This window comes from Artemia franciscana, chromosome 20 (assembly GCF_032884065.1).
Source record: "Artemia franciscana chromosome 20, ASM3288406v1, whole genome shotgun sequence".
NCBI classification, from domain to species: Eukaryota; Metazoa; Arthropoda; class Branchiopoda; order Anostraca; family Artemiidae; genus Artemia; species Artemia franciscana.
The window spans coordinates 13,936,672-13,955,483 of NC_088882.1; the positions used below are offsets into that span (position 1 = coordinate 13,936,672).

At 33.6% G+C, this 18,812-nt stretch overlaps 2 protein-coding genes across 4 annotated transcripts in view; one reads left to right on the forward strand and one right to left on the reverse strand.

Moving 5' to 3' along the window:
- LOC136039778 (serine/threonine-protein phosphatase 4 catalytic subunit) overlaps positions 1-13,389 on the forward strand; it is a 36,242-nt gene extending 22,853 nt beyond the window's left edge. For 2 of the 3 annotated variants that reach the window (XM_065723647.1, XM_065723648.1), the window contains exons 5-7: positions 111-237; positions 2,104-2,296; positions 12,429-13,389. In XM_065723647.1, coding sequence (XP_065579719.1) covers positions 111-237; positions 2,104-2,296; positions 12,429-12,558 — 450 coding nt within the window. In that variant the 3' untranslated portion in view covers positions 12,559-13,389. Of the gene's footprint in view, positions 1-110; positions 238-2,103; positions 2,297-12,045; positions 12,189-12,428 lie in introns of those variants that run through there. The other variant, XM_065723649.1, reaches the window with a different exon arrangement.
- Positions 13,390-14,429: 1,040 nt separating this feature from the next.
- LOC136039779 (NAD-dependent protein deacylase Sirt4-like) lies at positions 14,430-18,775 on the reverse strand. The gene is made up of 3 exons (XM_065723650.1): positions 18,559-18,775; positions 16,879-17,225; positions 14,430-15,587 (listed from the first exon to the last, which is right to left on the reverse strand). Exons 1-3 carry the CDS (start codon positions 18,773-18,775, stop codon positions 15,273-15,275), a joined length of 879 nt encoding a protein of 292 aa, XP_065579722.1. The 3' UTR covers positions 14,430-15,272.
- Positions 18,776-18,812: the final 37 nt, after the last annotated feature.

Here is an 18,812-nt window from a genome sequence, read left to right on the forward strand (position 1 = left end):
ATGGCTCCTTACCCTCCCTATCTCTCTTACCGCTGTGTAAATTTTGATAACTCAAATCCCATAATATGAGAAACGTTATATGGCTTACAGTAAGGCCTTCATTCTTTTAGATTTTCTGCGTTCATGGTGGCCTATCTCCCTCTATTCAGACGCTTGACCAAATTAGGACTATTGACAGGAAACAGGAAGTGCCTCATGATGGACCTATGTGTGATCTATTATGGTCTGACCCAGAAGGTACGTGTTCTTGAAATTAGGGCATGGATTTTTGGACTGACTTGCTGTATGAAAACCTTCATGCGCAATAGCCTTCAACACAATTTGTCGAAAAATAGCTCTTCAACTTTTTGGTCATTTTAATGCATACATTTCTACTTATTACTTTCTGTTGCTTTTAACTTTTTCTTCTTGTAGTAAAGAATACTAGAATCTGCGTATAAATTAACATATGTCTTAGATTTTTTATTGATTTTAGTGTAAACTTTAAGGTACAAATCTGTAATTTAGGTTAAAAACTGACAAATCTCTTGTGGTGTTTTGACTCACTGATCTGTATCCATACTTTTACTAATTTTTTGTGTTGTTTCTACTTTGCTTAGTAGAGTTTAAGAATGATTTCTCACCTAATTGCAAGGTTTAAATATTTTTGAAAATAATTAAATAAATTACATTGAGCTATTCTGATACAATGAGCTATTCAATGTATTCAACTTTTGATCTGTCAATTTGTATTCAGACAAAACCCTTATTGTGAATTCTATCAGTATCTTGCAACAGAGGAGACCATGGTTGCCAGCTACAGGAATAAAAAGTAGCAAAATTTTGCAAAAACCATATTGCTCGTAATATTGCTAAAAAAAACTATGGAAGAAAAAGAAAAACCAATAGAAAAACTATTGGAGATAAAAGGTATCAAGCCGCTTTAGGCTTTTGAGCAGCATTGAAATAAGATGACTTAAACCTATAGTTATTATTTTTTTTATGTAATCAGAAATATAGACAATTATTAAATTAGGTATTAAAAGTAGAATTGCTAGTTGTAGATGACGATAAAAAAGAGCAGAATAAGTGGTCATAATATCGGTTGTCGAATACAGAAAACTTAAATGCTTGTTCAAGGCATTTTTGCTCGTATCATATTAGGAAGACATTCGAACCCGTAATTATGAAAAGTGGGACTTTGATAAAGATCGATTGTCTTGATTATGTCTGCGATATTTTTATAATACAAAATTAGCATTTTATCGATTTTAAATTCTTATAGAATGGAAATTGCCTGGAAATGAAAAATGTCCAGAAATTAATTCAAAGACCAGGCTTTCAATTTAAAATCTGATAAGATGATATTCAAATTGCCCTTCTAAATTGTTGTCTAAAGCATTTCCGCTCCAGTATTCTAGCAGTAGTGCCTGTGAAAGTTTGTATGATCAATTCTTTAAAAGAAAAAAAAAACTGAGTCTAGAATGTACATGAATCTCTCACTACTTGTCTTTTTACCTTGAAAGTTTGCACTTAATTTCGAAATTTCTCGTAAAATTTTTTCTATACTCCCTTCAAATTATGTTTTTCATAACTTTTAGAGAAAAGAATAAAAAAAAATTAAAGAAAAGAAATGCCTACTGATGAGATATTGTTTTTTTCTGATTCTATTGACCGTAGATTCAACATATCTGTTTGGCCTAAGCAAATGAGAGGTCTGAGCTAAGGAACGAATTTATTTTCTTCAAAATAACATAATGAAAACTCTTAATGGTCGTTTCTGTTTGGGTTGACTAAGCCTGTTTTATTACCAAATATGCAAACAGCACAAAAATTGCTTCTTTCGGATAATCATGACAGTTCTAGTACAAATACTCTTGCGACAGAAAATTTTTGCAAACAAATTCCACCTTCCCTCTCGTCTTTCTGGGAAAATGGCTGCCTTTAATGTATGTTTGCGAATTGAACATAAATTCTATAACCTTGGGTGTTTGCATAAAATAATATTGTTAAAAGATTGTTTGTTGGGTGAGCATAAAATATTTATGTCGTCTTTATTTTTCAATTAATTTTTTAGAAAAGAGAGGGAATTTATCCCTTCTTCTTATTTCTGTTGTCTTGCAGATTCGCAACAGGGCTGGGGTGTATCGCCTCGTGGTGCCGGATTTCTGTTTGGCTCTGATGTTGTGTCCCATTTCAATTTAACCAATGACATATCAATGATTTGTAGAGCACATCAATTAGTTATGGAAGGATACAAGTGGCATTTTAATGAAACAGTTTTGACTGTTTGGTCCGCTCCTAATTACTGCTACAGGTAAGAAGCAGAAATTATTAGACAAATAATCGGGCAGCCTTTTGTATTTCATTCGAGAAGAATGGACTCCTTTTTCTCTGCTTGGATCCCATTAGCTCTGCAAGTCAGCTTTTTCAGTCTTATGCAAGTTGTGATGGTAAAAGTCAAAGTTAGGTTAGATTAGGTTAAATTTGGTTATAAATATCAGAAATGGGTTGAAAACTAAACTTAATCTAACCTAACCTGTCATCGTCAAACCTTGCTTTAAACTGGAAAAGTTGACTGGCAACGCTGACTAAGTCCAAGGAAAAAAAAGTATTTCGGACATTCACGGTAACACACACATGCATATATATATATATATATATATATATATATATATATATATATATATATATATATATATATATATATATATATATATATATATATATATATATATATATATATATATATATTTATATATATATATTTTTTATATATATATATATATATATATATATATATATATTTATATATATATATATATATATATTTATATATATATATATATATATATATATATATTATATTTATATATATATATATATATATATATATATATATATGTATATATATATATATATATATATATATATATATAAATATATATATATAAATAATTTGGCCCCACGTGATTTTAAATGTGTATATTTAGCTTTTTTGAATTGTGCGTTTTTCACTTTTTCTGTTAATTTCTTATTAAAAAGTTCTAAAAGGTACAAGACGCTTTTTAAAAGATACTATACGTCGAAAAGAAAGGGAAAACTCATATGGATCACGTTTTCTTATAAAATGTAGAAAGATAGCATTACCCAAATAAATTTGATAAGGTGAATTATCACGATTATAATATCTGCGAGGTTCTTCTGAAACGGAATTAGCATTTTATCTATTTCGATATCTAGATGTGAAAGTAATCTTTTATTGGACATTCATTCTTTATGCACTTATGATGAATGAAGCTTATAACATTTTTGTACATTTCATTTTTTTTGTCGAAAAACAAAACAAAAAAAACGGTTGTACCTATATTTCTTACTGGTTGAGGTATGAATATAGATTGTCTTGCCAAAATCGAGGGATGTCCCCCATACTTGCAGAACATGGGATATTGCTCTCCTAACTGTAACTTTGATTTTTTTTTTGCACTTTTGTCTGTTGAATACTTTTTCTCAGGACCAAAGCAAAATATTGCACCTTCTTCCCCCAACTACAAATTCCAAGTTTTCTTAACCCCCCCCCCCTTGAAAGAAAAATGAAGAAAAACTTTTCTGGAAGTTTCAACTTTATTCCCTGGTCGTGAGACAAAACAAGGTAGAATTACCAATAATATATAATATGTATAATTATTATATATTAATAATTAATAATTATTAATTATATAATTATTATTATATACATTATATAAATATATATATATCATATATATACTATATTATAATAATAATATATATACATATACTAGCTGTGCCCGCGCGCGTAAGTCGTTACGCGCCATATTAGTTACGCGCCATTGTAGTTGTGTCCCTGTGTCCCACCTGTGAATATAGATAGATTTATATATGTGTTTCAAACTACGTAAAACTTGCAAATATACAACATTCTTAGCTTTTCCATTGTCTGTGCATATACAAAGCCTTATGTACTAATAATGACGTCATATGCAAACGCTGTTTTTACAAACAAACAAACATGCATATACACAACTCGTTTTTATATAGATAGATAGATAGATAGATACAATACAAATTAACTGCGTAAAACTTGCGAATATACAACATTCTTCGCTGTCAAATTGTCGCTGCATATAAATAGATTGTCAGGTTTACCGACCCTCGAACATGCAACGTACAATTGTCCATGGGAAAAACAATCAGTATTAAGATCTATACCACATTTTTCTAATGATTGACCTTGAGCTTTGTTGATGGTGATTGCAAATGCTAATCGAATTGGGAATTGCAATCTTTTAAATTGAAAAGGCAGATCCGCTGGAATTATGTGAATGCGAGGAATAAGAACAGCCTCACCCTCAAAAGGCCCTGTCAAGATTGTGGCCTCTATTAGGTTTTCCATTGTTTTTTTTTACGGCAAGTCGCGTGCCATTGCAAAGCTTTGGTGGGTTGATATTTCTTAAAAGTATTATTGGTACGCCTATTTTTAGTTTTAGCACGTGTGGTGGAAGCCCTGAAAGAACCACGGAATTTAAAAATTCAGATGGATAATTAACCGCTTCATTTGGTTCCAGAACTGTGTCGACTGACTTGTAAAGGACTGCCTGGTCTCGAATCTTGGTCAAAACAATATTGTTGATTTCGTGGACGTCTATGTTTTTGGGTGCAAGAATCGCTCTTTCACTTAGCCATTTATTATTTTTATAATTGTTTAGAATATTCGGAAATACTTTTTCAATCAATTCATTTTTGGACGTCACTAAATTACAGAAATCAGCAGGTAGTTGTATACCTCCTGAAATTGAGTCTACTGGGAGCTTTCCGTTTCCAATTGCCAGCAATTGATCTGAAAATGTTTGACCAGAGTCATCGTTTTGCAATCGGACACGCATATTTGTAGTTAATTTTAATGTTTTTACGTGTGCCCATAAATTAGAATTTTTCTGGCAAGCATTCATTTCGTCTGCAGGGGTTGATCTCGATATTATAGGTAATGTTTGCCTGAAATCTCCCGCAAGCAATATTAATGTGCTGCCAAAGGGGTTTCGACTTCCCTCGCAAATCTTTCAAGCATTGATCCAGAGCCTCGAGCGATTTTTTGTGTGCCATTGTGCACTCATCCCAAATAATAAGTTTGCAGTGCTGCAATACTTTACCCATCCCAGATGATTTGGAAATATTGCACGTGGGAGTTTCTGTAGAATGCAAATTCAGAGGCAATTTCAAAGCGGAATGAACAGTTCTTCCACCAGGCAGCAATGTTGCGGCTATTCTGGATGACGCAATTGCCAACGCTATATCATTTTTTGATCGAATTGATGCCAGAATCAGTTTTATCACGAACGTTTTGCCAGTACCTCCTGGTGCATCCAAAAAGAAAATTTCTCCAACGTTGTTATCGACACAATGCATTATCGTATCATAAATGTCTTTTTGTTCCGACGTTAACTTGGAAATGTTATTTTGTACATACGACAATAGATCACTCGTACTGTAACTTTGTTCACGATCCAATTCTACACATGTCGAAACAGCAGCGATACGGTTAGGTGAAGGCATTCCCAAATCCTGAAGAGGTTTGTTTGCCATACGTACGCACAAATCTTCTATAATAACTAAAGTGTAGTTATAAATTTCTGATGTAAAATCAAAAGTCATATCTGACGTCTCTAACTGTTTTCGATGGAGTATATCTTCGGACATTTTTGACTTATATTTTTCCCATAACTCTGTAGGAGCTGATGGAGAGCAAGTTGTTAGAATGATTCAAAACAATGTGCGAATTTGACTTAGAGTTGACGTTTCGCACGCGTCATTGATGCAGTTATCCCAGTGTTGGTCATTCTCCAATAAATTCAGAGCTTGGCATGCACTACGGTAAGTGTCATGTATAGTACCGTTTACAGTTCTCAAATACTCAAAGGATGTCGGACCGGGTACATTCACCAAAAGCAGGCGTAGAAAGAAGCATTCATGTTGATTGGGGTGAACGGTGTAGTCTTCCTATCGTGGTATCTTTGAAGATGGTAGGTTGGCCGTCGACTGACTTACCCTGTTTTCGACGTTCAAATACTTTATTTTTAGTATTCCACGTGTAATACGAAGGCACTTCAGTATACAGCAGTTTTTTTGCAAAAGAATCATTTTTGCAAAGCGAAAAGAAAGCGGTTAACTTTGTATCCGGTGGATTCAGGGCTCTTTGTTGCACGTTGGTTTCCGATAAATAAACACGTTGACCATTCTGTAAATGTACCGCTAAGTGAACAACAGCTGGACTACGTTCATGTATCTGAAATGAAAGAATTCGCCAAACAGCTTCATTACTGCTTATGTATCTTCCAGCCTGATATTGTACGATTTCGTCGATATCTTTGATTTCGGGCTGCAAGCCAAAAACTGCCATGTCACTGCCTTTGTTGACGTATTTACATATGTATTTGATTGCCTTTACGGAGTTACAGTATTCAACGTTTATGTGTGCATTAAATGTTTTTGATAATAACGGGGAATATGGAACAACCCACTAGTTATCTACTTCGATGGTGGTACCGTTACGCTTCTTTATTATTGCTGTTTTACCGCCATCTTCAGTAGATCTTCTTCTATATTTTGGGCAACCATCATTGCCAGTAATTGTGTTGGATACTAAAAGTCGAGGATATTGCTTTGTGCACCTTCCTTTGGCCATGCATGGTGAATTTTTGTTCAGTGCACCGCAAGGTCCATGTATCATATTTTTTACAATAATATCATGTAACCCCTTATCCCAAGATTGATTACATGTAAATGTAATAAATAAATCTGGACGACCATAGAGACGAACATACGCAATAGCATCTTGAGCATATTCATGCATATGACGGGGACTGCTAGCATATGACGAAGGTAAAATTGTTAATCTTCCCACGTTTGTGGTATTACCGTCATTTACAACTGCATCTCGCAAATGAATGTATTGTTCAGAGCGGAGCTTGGTCTGATTCAGGCGGATATATAGCAAACGTTCTGATTCAATTTTAGCATACATATCAACGACGTATTGGTGAAACAATTCACGGCATTTTAAAATATAATTTTCTTCATCCTGCCGAATCATTAGTCTATAGGAATAATAATGCATTGCACTGCATTTCTTATTCATTTCTTTGTTAGTGGCTGGATTCATCAATTTAATATTAAAGTGATAGCCGTCGGCTCCATCCCAAAAAATGATAGGATATTGTAGGGCATCGTAGCATCGATGAGTTTCAGCAATTCTTAACAACTGAGCGTTTCGCTTATGAAGAATAATATCTCGAGGTAAAAACTGACAACGACCACAACGATTGCCACTTCGTCGATAGTTGGAGCATTGTATCTACGCACATGTTGGCCAGGAGGCGTTTTGTCAGCGGAAATAACAATTTTATGCGTATCAGTAGGCATCAAATCGATGGCTGTTTTGAACAGAAGCACTAAATTATTATTTTCGTGGAAAAGATGTTGCAATTGGGAAACGATTGTCCTTTCAACTTTGGGAGAAATTGCGCAACGTGCATTCAATTCAGAATTTCTATCACTGATGAAGTACAATTGTAAAACTTTATGATTCTCGCCTGAGAATGGTAGAAGGGACCCTGCTCTATGATAAATTTGCCCTTTTACTTTGAAAGTAGACATAAATTGATCTGGATTTTCGATTTGGGCTCCAAACGACGTCATTTGGAAACATGAGTTATATTTTCTGATTTTTGACAAAAAACGCTTAGATTCTGACGTAGTTCCAGTAAGGAAAGTCTTCAATGGCTCTGGCGGTGCAGCCAATAGAGGAAGTTTAATTTTTCCTGAGGCGCAACACATTCCCATTGTTTCACCATTGAATTTTCAAGGCCTTGCAATAGGGACAAATTTTAGACATAGTCCCGATTTGAACACATCTACTCAAGCTATAATCAAAATTCAACAATATCATTAATAAAAAGACCAAAAAGTCGAGGTGACAAGGCGCTTCCCTGCTTTACTCCTTTCTTAACTTTAAAAGGCCTCGAAATACCCGACCCACATACTCTTACTATTGCACTAGTTTCAAAATACATATTTGCAACCAAACAAATGAAATAAGAAGGTAGCCCCACATCATGTAGGCTTTTTTAAGCAGAACTCTATTGACATTATCAAACGCTTTTTTTTAAGTCCAAAAATACAACATATAACTCATTTTTTCCTGATCCACACTTTTCAATCAATCCACTTAAAATAAACACTATCCGTAGTACTATAACCTTTTCTAAAGCCTCCCTGTTCTTCTTTCATTACTCCAATACCCTCAAGCCAATCATTTAACCGGCTATTTAAAAATTTCTCTAGGATTTTGCTAAATTTAATAAGATTTTGCTTATATATATATATATATATATATATATATATATATATATATATATATATATATATATATATATATATATATATATATATATATATATATATATATGCGAGCTAGTCTTCTTAAAATTAATTTTTAAGTCTATTCTTGCACACTGAACTCTCAAAACCTCAAAAAAATTCATTCATTTTGCCAACGGTTTATCTAGGACTTTTTAATCTAGGACTAGGACTTTTAATCATCAGTGTAATCTAAGTCTAGGAGAGTTTTACCTTTCCGTTTGATTTCTTGCTCTCCCAGAGTCTTTGCTGTGTTCCTTAAGACATCAAAATGATCCATGTAAATGAAAATGGAACACAACTCTGCTTAACTCCTGATTCAATAGAAAACCAGCTACGAACCTCATTTCCAATCTTAACCGTAGCAATATTGTTCTCATGCGTAGCACTAATCACTTTAATATACTTATGTGGTATCAAAACGAAATGTAAGTAAGGAGTAACTTGACCAAATAGTAACCGACACTCTAAAAATCGGAATTTCGATTACAATAGGTACATCAAAAGAATTAAATTTTTAGGTTGATTCATTATAAGATTTTATAAGATTCATTAACTTTGATGTTACCCATCATAAGTTACGAACCTGAGAAAGTTTGCCTTATATTCGAAAAAGGGGGAAAATCCCCCGAAAGTCATGGATCTTTATTGAAAATTGCACCATCAGATTCATCGTATTAGACGATCCTATTGTAGAGATTGAGATTTCAAACTCTCATTTGCAAAAATATGGAATTTTGTATTTTTTGCCAGAAGAGAGATCACGGATGAGTGTTTAATTGTTTTTTCTTCTTCTTTTTTGTTCTTCTCAGGGGTGATCGTATCGAACCAATAGTCCTAAAAGATAGGGAGAGGGCTCATTTAAAGTGAACTAAAGTTCTAGTGACCAACAAGATTGGAAGGTAACTAGCCCCCCTCTCACGCCCCTTTTTTCCCAAAGTCGACCGATCAAAATTTTTAGATAACTATTTTGTTCAGCATAGTCGAAAAGTCCAAAAACTCTCTTTGGGGATGTCATGAAACAACTCGAGGGGAAAGGGCTGCAAATTATGGAATTGGCCCATTGTTCACATGTAGTATTTTTTTTTACAAAACTAACATAAAACTTAGTAAGAACAAAATGAAATTTTATTTCATACCTCGTGGGGTAGGAAAATTTAAATAGAAAAAATTAAAAAGCACTTTTTTTTAAATGCACATGGCGATCCTAGTTGGCTCATTCTTGCATTAGTCGAATATTTTAGTAGCACTAATGAACGAAGATTTCTAAACAGACGAAAAATTTCTCACAAAAAATGTTTCGCGATAAAAATCTAGTTATATCCTCTTATAAAAGATACTTGTTTAAGTTTTGTTTCATCTTGTTTTAATTTCCTTTCATTCAGTAGCATGTTTATTGAAAATGGGCAGCTAAATTGACCTTTATTGTGATAATTGGCGATACTAGAAGCAATTTGTCCGGGAAAGTTTTTCAACATAGGGTGATTTCCGCATAAAAATGGCCAAACACTAAATAAAAGCAATTATTTTTCAAATGACAGTATAATAAGGAGAATTTTTAAGGCCGAATCGTCCGCAAGAAATTTTCTGGAAAGTTTTGGAGCGAGGTTTGAATTGTTCGGGGGTAACTTCTCGGGGGGAGCATTTTGAGCGGTAGAGCTTTCCACGGAGGATGTTTTTGTGAGTGGGAGAATTTTCATGGAATGGGAGGGAGAGGTGAGTTTCCGGGCATTATTTGAAAAACGAAATTAGATTTTAAAAAAACAGGTTTTTTCAACTGAAAGTAAGTAGCAACATTAAAACTTACACCGAACAGTAATTATCCGTGTGAAAGGGGGGATGCCTCCTCCTCAATTCCCGACTCTTTGCGCTAAAGTCAGACATTTTGTTCCAATTCTTCAAGCAAGACTCTTGAAACACAAGGCCAGTTTACTTCGAATAGAGATCTTTTGAAAAGTGCTTAAAACTTTAGCATGAAGAGAGGGTTACTGAGGAGGAGACAGTCCTCCTCATCTATGGAATAATTTCTGTTCTTTTGTAAGTTTTAATATTGATTCCTATTTTCAGTTTTTTTTTTTTTTTTTTTTTTTTTTTTTTTTTTTTTTTTTTTTTTTTTTTTTTGATGCCATACTAAGATGGGACCTTCGCTTGTGGCTGAGGAGTCTTGGATAAAACTCTTAGCGAAAGGAATTAACTTTGAGGTTTTGAAACCCCAGGTTGTGAAAATGGATTTGAAAACTAGTGTTAAGAAGACGAAGTTGAACAGATTAGGAGTATTTGTTACGTATTTGTAGGAGGCTTGTTACGCAAAGAGAATACTAGCTAATCCGAGATTATGTTGATTACAGTGGCCAAGTACTGCTCTGAATCACAGATTCTAAATGCTTTTGAGAAAAATCATCGTAGGGTAGTTATAGCTACTTTTATGAATGATTGTACATCAAACAGTAAGCTTTGCTAATTATTAGGTTCGATCCCACTTTCTAGGGCTGTAATGGTTTCATTGTGAACATGGTTAGGCAAGTTTTATCGAAAATTGTACTTACTGCCAATCCTTCTGGGCCAAACGAAAAGTAGGACGTTCTTGAAAAGGGTCCTATTTTCAAATAATAAAAAAAGAAATTTGAACTTCATGGAACAGCGTCACGAAATTTGGTGCTGTGATTAGTTTTCAGTAGTAGATGTAGATTTAAAAGGAAATATGGATTTCTTGGGAGGGAGTAAGGAGTGAAGCTCTGAAGAAATTGAGATGGAGACTGAGTGTGCTTAGTAGTGTTGGGTGAGGGGATTTGGTGTTGTTGTTTGGTGTCGATAGTTGTAGGTTCAGAGGTATAATAAACACTAATTTTTATGGACTGCTTGCATGTTGAGGGAAAAATATACCACCAATCGGCATTTTTGGCTCTCGAATTGCGAAGCTATACAATTAGTTTACCAGTAGTTTTCTAAGCAATTGTTTACAGCAGAAAATGGCAGAAATTAGTACCTTTCTATGGCGTGATCTCTTTGTTAAAAACAAGAAGAAAGAAAGTCGTGTGATCTATTTTGTTAAAACCAAGAAGAAAAAAAGCGGACACATCAGTGCTACCCATGCAAAAAAAGTGGTTTTCCTTGTTATTCAAGATGGGGGGTTGTAATTTTTCTTGTATGGCCTTTTCGATAATGGCGCTTCCAGTTGTGTGATTTTGATTTTGAGCCAACACTAGTTTCGAGGGTTTTCATCTTTTCATGATATGTTTTAAAATTCCCGTAAGTTTTTTTTCGCCTTTGCCCTTTAGGAATTGACATTCCGTCTTAATGGGTCCTGAACGAACGTTCAAGTACAATACTGACTTAAAAAGAAAATCAAGAAGATAAAGAAAAAACAACGAAAAACTAAAACGAAAGGAACTTCACAAAAAAGCAGAGCGAAAATCTAAACAAAAAACAACAAAAACAACGAAACACTAGAACTGAAGAAACTTCATAATAAAGCAGAGTAATGACAAAAAAAAAAATCCGAAAATGCAGTTGAGTTGATCGTATCAAATGTAATCATTCTTCATAACTCCAAAGTCCTGTTTTAAGCTGTTTTTTTATGATTGATCATTTCACCTATAGATTTTCCGTACCTTGATTTGTGTTTCTTTTTAGATGTGGTAATGTTGCAGCGATACTAGAACTGGACGAAAATTTACATCGGGGTCCTGAACGAACGCTCAAGTACAATACTGACTTAAAAAGAAAATCAAGAAGATAAAGAAAAAACAACGAAAAACTAAAACGAAAGGAACTTCACAAAAAAGCAGAGCGAAAATCTAAACAAAAAACAACAAAAACAACGAAACACTAGAACTGAATAAACTTCATAATAAAGCAGAGTAATGACAAAAAAAATATCCGAAAATGCAGTTGAGTTGATCGTATCAAATGTAATCATTCTTCATAACTCCAAAGTCCTGTTTTAAGCTGTTTTTTTTTATGATTGATCATTTCACCTATAGATTTTCCGTACCTTGATTTGTGTTTCTTTTTAGATGTGGTAATGTTGCAGCGATACTAGAACTGGACGAAAATTTACATCGGGAGTTTACTATATTCGAAGCTGCGCCTCAAGAAACAAGAGGATTGCCTGCCAAGAAACCTCAGGCTGATTATTTTCTTTAAATTAGCCATTAGACAAATAGTGTTACTGCAGCTCTAAGGATAGGCTAAATTGATTGTTTCCCGTTAATAATTCATTTTGCTATGGCTTCACTAATCCCATTCACGACGCTTTAAGCCGTGAATGACAGATACCAGGTCAATTGTAGAAAATTTTTAGCCTGAGGAAGTTCTGGCTTAGGATTTTTCTATGACGAATAGCATTGAGATTTTAATTACAGAACGGAAATTACCTTGAGGTTCTTTTAATTTATTTCCTGGGGGGTTAAGCCATTCCATAATTCTCTGTGGTACCAAGTCAATCAAGTCGAATTAGAAAACACTGCTCTAGCGCCAAGACAGTTGACTAACCCCTAACTTGGCTCAATCTTAAGGACGTTCTCTTAAGACAGTGATTGGTATTAAAAAGGATAATTTTTTTGGGTTGGGATTTTGAGAACTTTTAAGTCTCTTTGAATAAGTTCACAGTAAAATTTAGTTAACCATATTCTCCAACCTCAAGCGCTTAAGCAGGTACCAAATATCCTAGATACCAAATCTTAGGTCTTTTCGAACTTTCTCCATGGATTTTTCTATGAACTTGATTAACTTGTCTACTGCTCGTATTCTTACTGTGCTATGGGTTGCATGTAAGTAACCTTGAATTAGAGCTGCCGTGACGTGTGAGTAAACGTGCGTTAGTGTTCTTTAGTCTCATTAAGACATGTAATTGTCTTATATGAAGGGAATATAGGATCTTCTGCGTTTAAAAGTTATTTTTTTTTTTTTAGGAAATTTTCTACATATTTTACTGTTTTTTAGATAAGTCATAATATACAACTGCATTTTTCCATATTTTCTTCTTTTGCGCTATTTCGTCGAATGTGGGCTTAAAACCGTCAACCGGTTTGACTTTAACACTTAGTTTTTTTTGTCACCTATTGAGCTATCAACGCCATCTTTGGAAACAAATATCGCATATCAATCAAACTGGTAAGGTCAACGACATCCTTAACCCTATTTTCTTTGAAAAGATGGTCATCTAGTACTCCTACACAGCTAGGTACATAAATAATCCATTTCCTGCTAATCGGCCATAGTCGCTTCTGAATAAACGATACAAAGTTAAGACCACAGCAACAAAGTTACAAAGTAAGACCACCAATTTAAGATTTTCTTTATTCTTTTTTTTAACTTTCTTCTTGAATGTTAGTTGCCTGTGTTAAATAACCGATCAATCTTGGGGCTACCTAGCAATGCACGCTTGCCGGCGACAGACTTCGTTTCGTGATGATTATTATCTTTTATCTGTCTAAGCTTCCCTTTTATTGTCTTATGCCAGAATTCCATCAATATATATATATATATATATATATATATATATATATATATATATATATATATATATATATATATATATATATATATATATATATATATATATATATAAATTGCAATAATAACCCAATAGCTGTTTTAAAGCTTTGGCAATTTTAGTACAAAAGCCACCCACCAGGTTGGTACTAAAGTAAGAACTGTAGTAAACTAGTGCACCCGAGCCCAAACTCTTTGTGCTGGGTGCAGAGGATTTTCCCTCAGGATCCGGGGGTTAAAAAATACCGAAAGTTACATTTTTATTGTCGCGATTCTTCTGAGGGAGTGGGGGGAGTGGGAGGTTTTGACACAAGCATGGGCTGATGATTATCCGCTTGTAGATTTGATTTTTGTTCAAATTAGATAATTCTGAAAATAAAGAATCTATGAAAAGTCTATTTGAATAATTTCGTATTGTTTTTTCATACTGTTTTTATATTTTTGCAATTTCGACGAATTTTTCCTCTCCTTCCAAAATAAGCTCCTATGTATCAAAAAAAGAAGCAAACAACAAAACAATATTTGGATCAAAAAATATTTATTTCCTCATGGCTAAGCACTGCAGAACTAGAAGCTTTTTATATGAGCCGCTTTCCTTTTGCAATTTAATTTGGAACTTTCATATTGAACAGGTAAGTCGGTCGGACGCAGCTGCAATGCTTTGTTCAGTAATAGACGATTTAAGCGGTAGATAACATTCATGGGAACATACATTTTTGAAGAACAAATTCTTTTTGAATTGCATAAAAAAGAGAGAAATTGCATGTTCCATAAAGCCAAGTTTTTCGATGTTCCTGAGACCAGTATTTGAATTTGAATTATCAAATTAAAAATAAAAAGAATGTATTCGGGTAATCAACGGAATAATGGAACAAAAATTATTCGCCAAAAGTTCGTACAAGTCAGAGGTTTTACAATCTATAGAAGATAAGAGTAACCGCGTCGCGCTATTTAAAACTATAACTGATGATCAAAACGTGACTAATTGCCATAAGGAATTTCTGTATCCTTCATATTTATAAACAACGGTACTTAGCATCAGGAAAAGGATAAAAAACTTCAAGGAAAGTCTTCTAAGCGATTCTTCTAAAAACATGAATGAGAATCCTCTGAATTAGTGATTTGGCTTATAAAATGCGATTTTGAAGCCTAATTGAATAAAAGTTAAAAACTAATAGTTTTATTTAATAGTTAAAGTGTAGCTACATTTGACATACTTTTTATTAATATTCAAATGAATTGTTTTTTGCAGGGGTTTCTCAGGACATTCTAGCCTTTTTAATAATCTAAAATCCTTGGTACGCTCAATAATAAAACAGCTTACTAAATAAATAGGGTCGGAAAAGTTGGTGTGGGATATATAATTAACATTTCACACTTTTCAGAATATCGCTAAGCTTAGCATTAATTTTTAAATCGGCCAAATGATCAGCTCGTGTTTTACCTATATTAATTATTGCTATTGACTTATTCAATTCTTTAGCCCGCAATGTAAATCTATATCCACTGTATACGTATAACGAAGATCCTAATACTAAAAGCGCATCACTTTCTTCTAAATGGTTAAACACTTTGTCAACTCGGCTCTTCGGGACGTTGTCACCAAAAAATACTATGTCCGGTTTGAGCACTCCAAAACAATTCGGGCATGGAGGTACAAAAAATCCCTCAATTTGCATCTGAAAAATAAATATTGGTTTGTAAACATAGAAGTCAAACACAAGTTCAAAGGTTGGGATAATGAATGGACGATATTTCTGTTTCCAATTTTTTTTTTTTTTTTTTTTTTTGCAAAGCAATATTTTGATCTATATTTTCGCTAGGCATCATGCATCTACTGAACTATAATAAATGAATATAATGGCTAAAAAAATGATAATCAGGAAAGTGACAAGTTTATGGGAATGATAATTTTTTCAAGATTGGGGGTAGGGAGTTTCGATCCTTAAAAATCCTTGTTCTTAAGCGAAGCTATTGTGATTTTACTGTATTTTTCTCAAAATTCTCCTGTAGATCAGTGAAAGTTTCAGGAGAATCCAGCTTCTCCTTCCCTGCCACGGAGCTCTGCTTATAGATTACTCTATATAATATGATCTAGGAACGTTTTAAGAACCAAAATAACGCTTATAACCATTGGGAAGACAGTGTGTCAAAAATTACTACATCATACCAAACTCAGAGAACAGGTTTCAGTGAGTTTTGTGGTCTCTTGTAGATAATTATAGTTATTCTGATTTATAGACATAAATTTTGAAAGAACGCTGCGGCAAATATACAATAAACTATTTCTGAAATTATGAAGATTTTGTCTTGTGAACTGAGCAAAAGATACTAGACAAATTATGCCATATATTGTCGATGTTTGACTTTTGGGGCATCTTTATTTGGAATTATATATTTGTCAGGTAACATCCACAAATCTAAAATAATTATAGATTTTTATCATCAAAATTTTCTCGGCGAATCCCCGTCTCCATCTGTAATTGTCTTGAAATACCGCTTGTTATTTTACAGGATCATTGGGTGCTTAAATAAACTCAACTATTGAACAAACTTTACAAAAAATAACTAAATACTCAATTGAGGTAATTCTAAAGATTTAAAAGTAAATTGAAATTTATAATCTAACCCGCTTGAACTCTACATGCTGGATTGATTTATTTCACATTGTCTCCAAGTATTTTATTTGGCTTCCCAGATATAAAAGGGTTTTAGGTATTGCAAGAAGGTACTATCTCCTTGTCTAGAAATCAAAACAAAAGATTTTCTTTCTTTTTAATACAATTTTCTTTTACTGTGCAATGTGAACGTTTATCATCACTTTCAATTTAACAAAAAAGCTAAATAACCTTAAGATATTGTCCACAATTTTTGCTCTTAAAAGTTTTTGCTCTGCCTTAATAGTCTCTAGATGTAGCCAAGTTGTTTTCATGCCGCTATTGATTGGGATAAATTATCATTAGTACATACCTGTGTCAACTCAACGTCGGAATCTGGTCTGACTTCTATTGGCTTAACAATATGTTCCTCATTATAACCCTTTAAGGTTTCTTGGAATTCATATCTAGAAATCCTGTAATTACATTGCATGCAGATGACTTCGTGTGCAGTCCCATGAAGTTCAATGACATTCGTACAACCAGCCTTTGTATGGAGTCTGTCGACGTTCTGTGTCACGACTGCTGATAAAAGACAGTTTTGTTCCATTTCAGCTACACGGCGGTGTGAATCATTTGGCTGGACCGACGAGAAATGAGGCCATCCATGGAAGTTCCTTGCCCAGTAACGCTGGCGTATTTTTGGGTTCGATATGAAATCTAAACAAGAATAGTTATTTTTTTTAAGGGCGAAAAAAAGCTGCAAAAGAACTAAAAAAAAACGCAAAATGCCACGGTAAGACTATAGTTAGATTATAAATAATTAATTAGAAGCTAATCAAATGAAAGCAAATGTGCATCACATTCACACATACACGGTTTTACACGGGAAACAGCGATTTAGGTTCTTTTTGACGATTATTTTAGTTTCATTAAATTTCGTGGTTAGTCTTGACGATATTCCAAAAATACAGCCAAGTTGAATAAATTTGATTTGAACGATAATAGTAGAATCAAGCTAGAAAATAAACTTTAAAAGAATATATTTTTTAAAGATGAACATAGGCATATTGGTTGAAAACGTCAGAAAATATCAATTAATTTATCCCAAAAATCGAAAGCAGTGTAAAAACAGATGCATAGCCATGAAAGTTTGGGAGAAAGCACCTGAAAACTAAAGTAGAAGTAGGCTAGCATCTCAGCTAGCTGGTATTGAATAGAAATCATTTTAAACCCAGTTTGTTCTCTTCTTCTTTTTTTTTAAATTGCTTATTTGAAAATCGATTCCTTTAAAAACTCATTTCTCGTAATATGAAGCCCTAGTTAGGTTAAGTAAGCCAGAAAAAGACACTCATTTTTAAAATTTTTAATTGTTGCTATGGCTGGAAGAGCACAGAAATATTTTGGAACGAACTTGAAAATACATTCTTACAGATATCGGGATTTTTTGCTAGAAGTCAAATTTAACGATCACCCTTTCTGTTTAGTTTCCTCATATTCCTCCACATAACAATTTTTTTTTCATTGAGTGTTTCTATAACATCTTCTGCCATATATTGATTATAGGTTGAATCTTGTGGTGGTGTTCATGCGAAAAACACCTCCTGTGTTCTGTCTGTGAAACAGTTCTTGTTATTCTGAAGATTCATAAAAATGTTATACATTTTAATTTTCAATAATCCAAATCCTTCATAAAAGTTTTCATTTGCTATAGGGAAGCACTAAACCATAAAATAAGTTGAATATTGCAAAACTGAAAAAACATAGACATTTAATTTTATAAAAAGGACTATTTTACTTTATCAGAGCTATGGTGTAGGAATCCGTACTAATCCACATCTGAAAAATCAGAAGCTGTTAAAATTCAGGTATGTAGTCAGAGCATTGGAGTAAGAGTATGATTTAGCCTGTTTATGAGGTGATGGAGAGCCAGGTTAAAATAAAGATATTCTGACAGATGAAAGAAATCATTAATTGATATTCAGAACATTTAAGATTGACAGTTTTTACGAACAAATTTTTGCCCATATTCTTGTAAAATCAGAACACTTGCCTTGAAATTGGACAGGTCTTGACTTGCTTGTAGCATACAAGCCAACCCCTTCACTTCTATAGTCGGGAATTCCACTTTCAGTAGAGATGCCAGCTCCTGTAAGACATAGAATTCGGGGATTGGAGAATAGAAACTCTTGGAACTTCCAGACGTCATCTAGCATAACAGGATAGTGATGCGGAATAAATCTCGATAGGTGGCATTTAATAAGCTTCATGGAAGATTAGAAAAACGAAAGCTAATAAGATAATTGA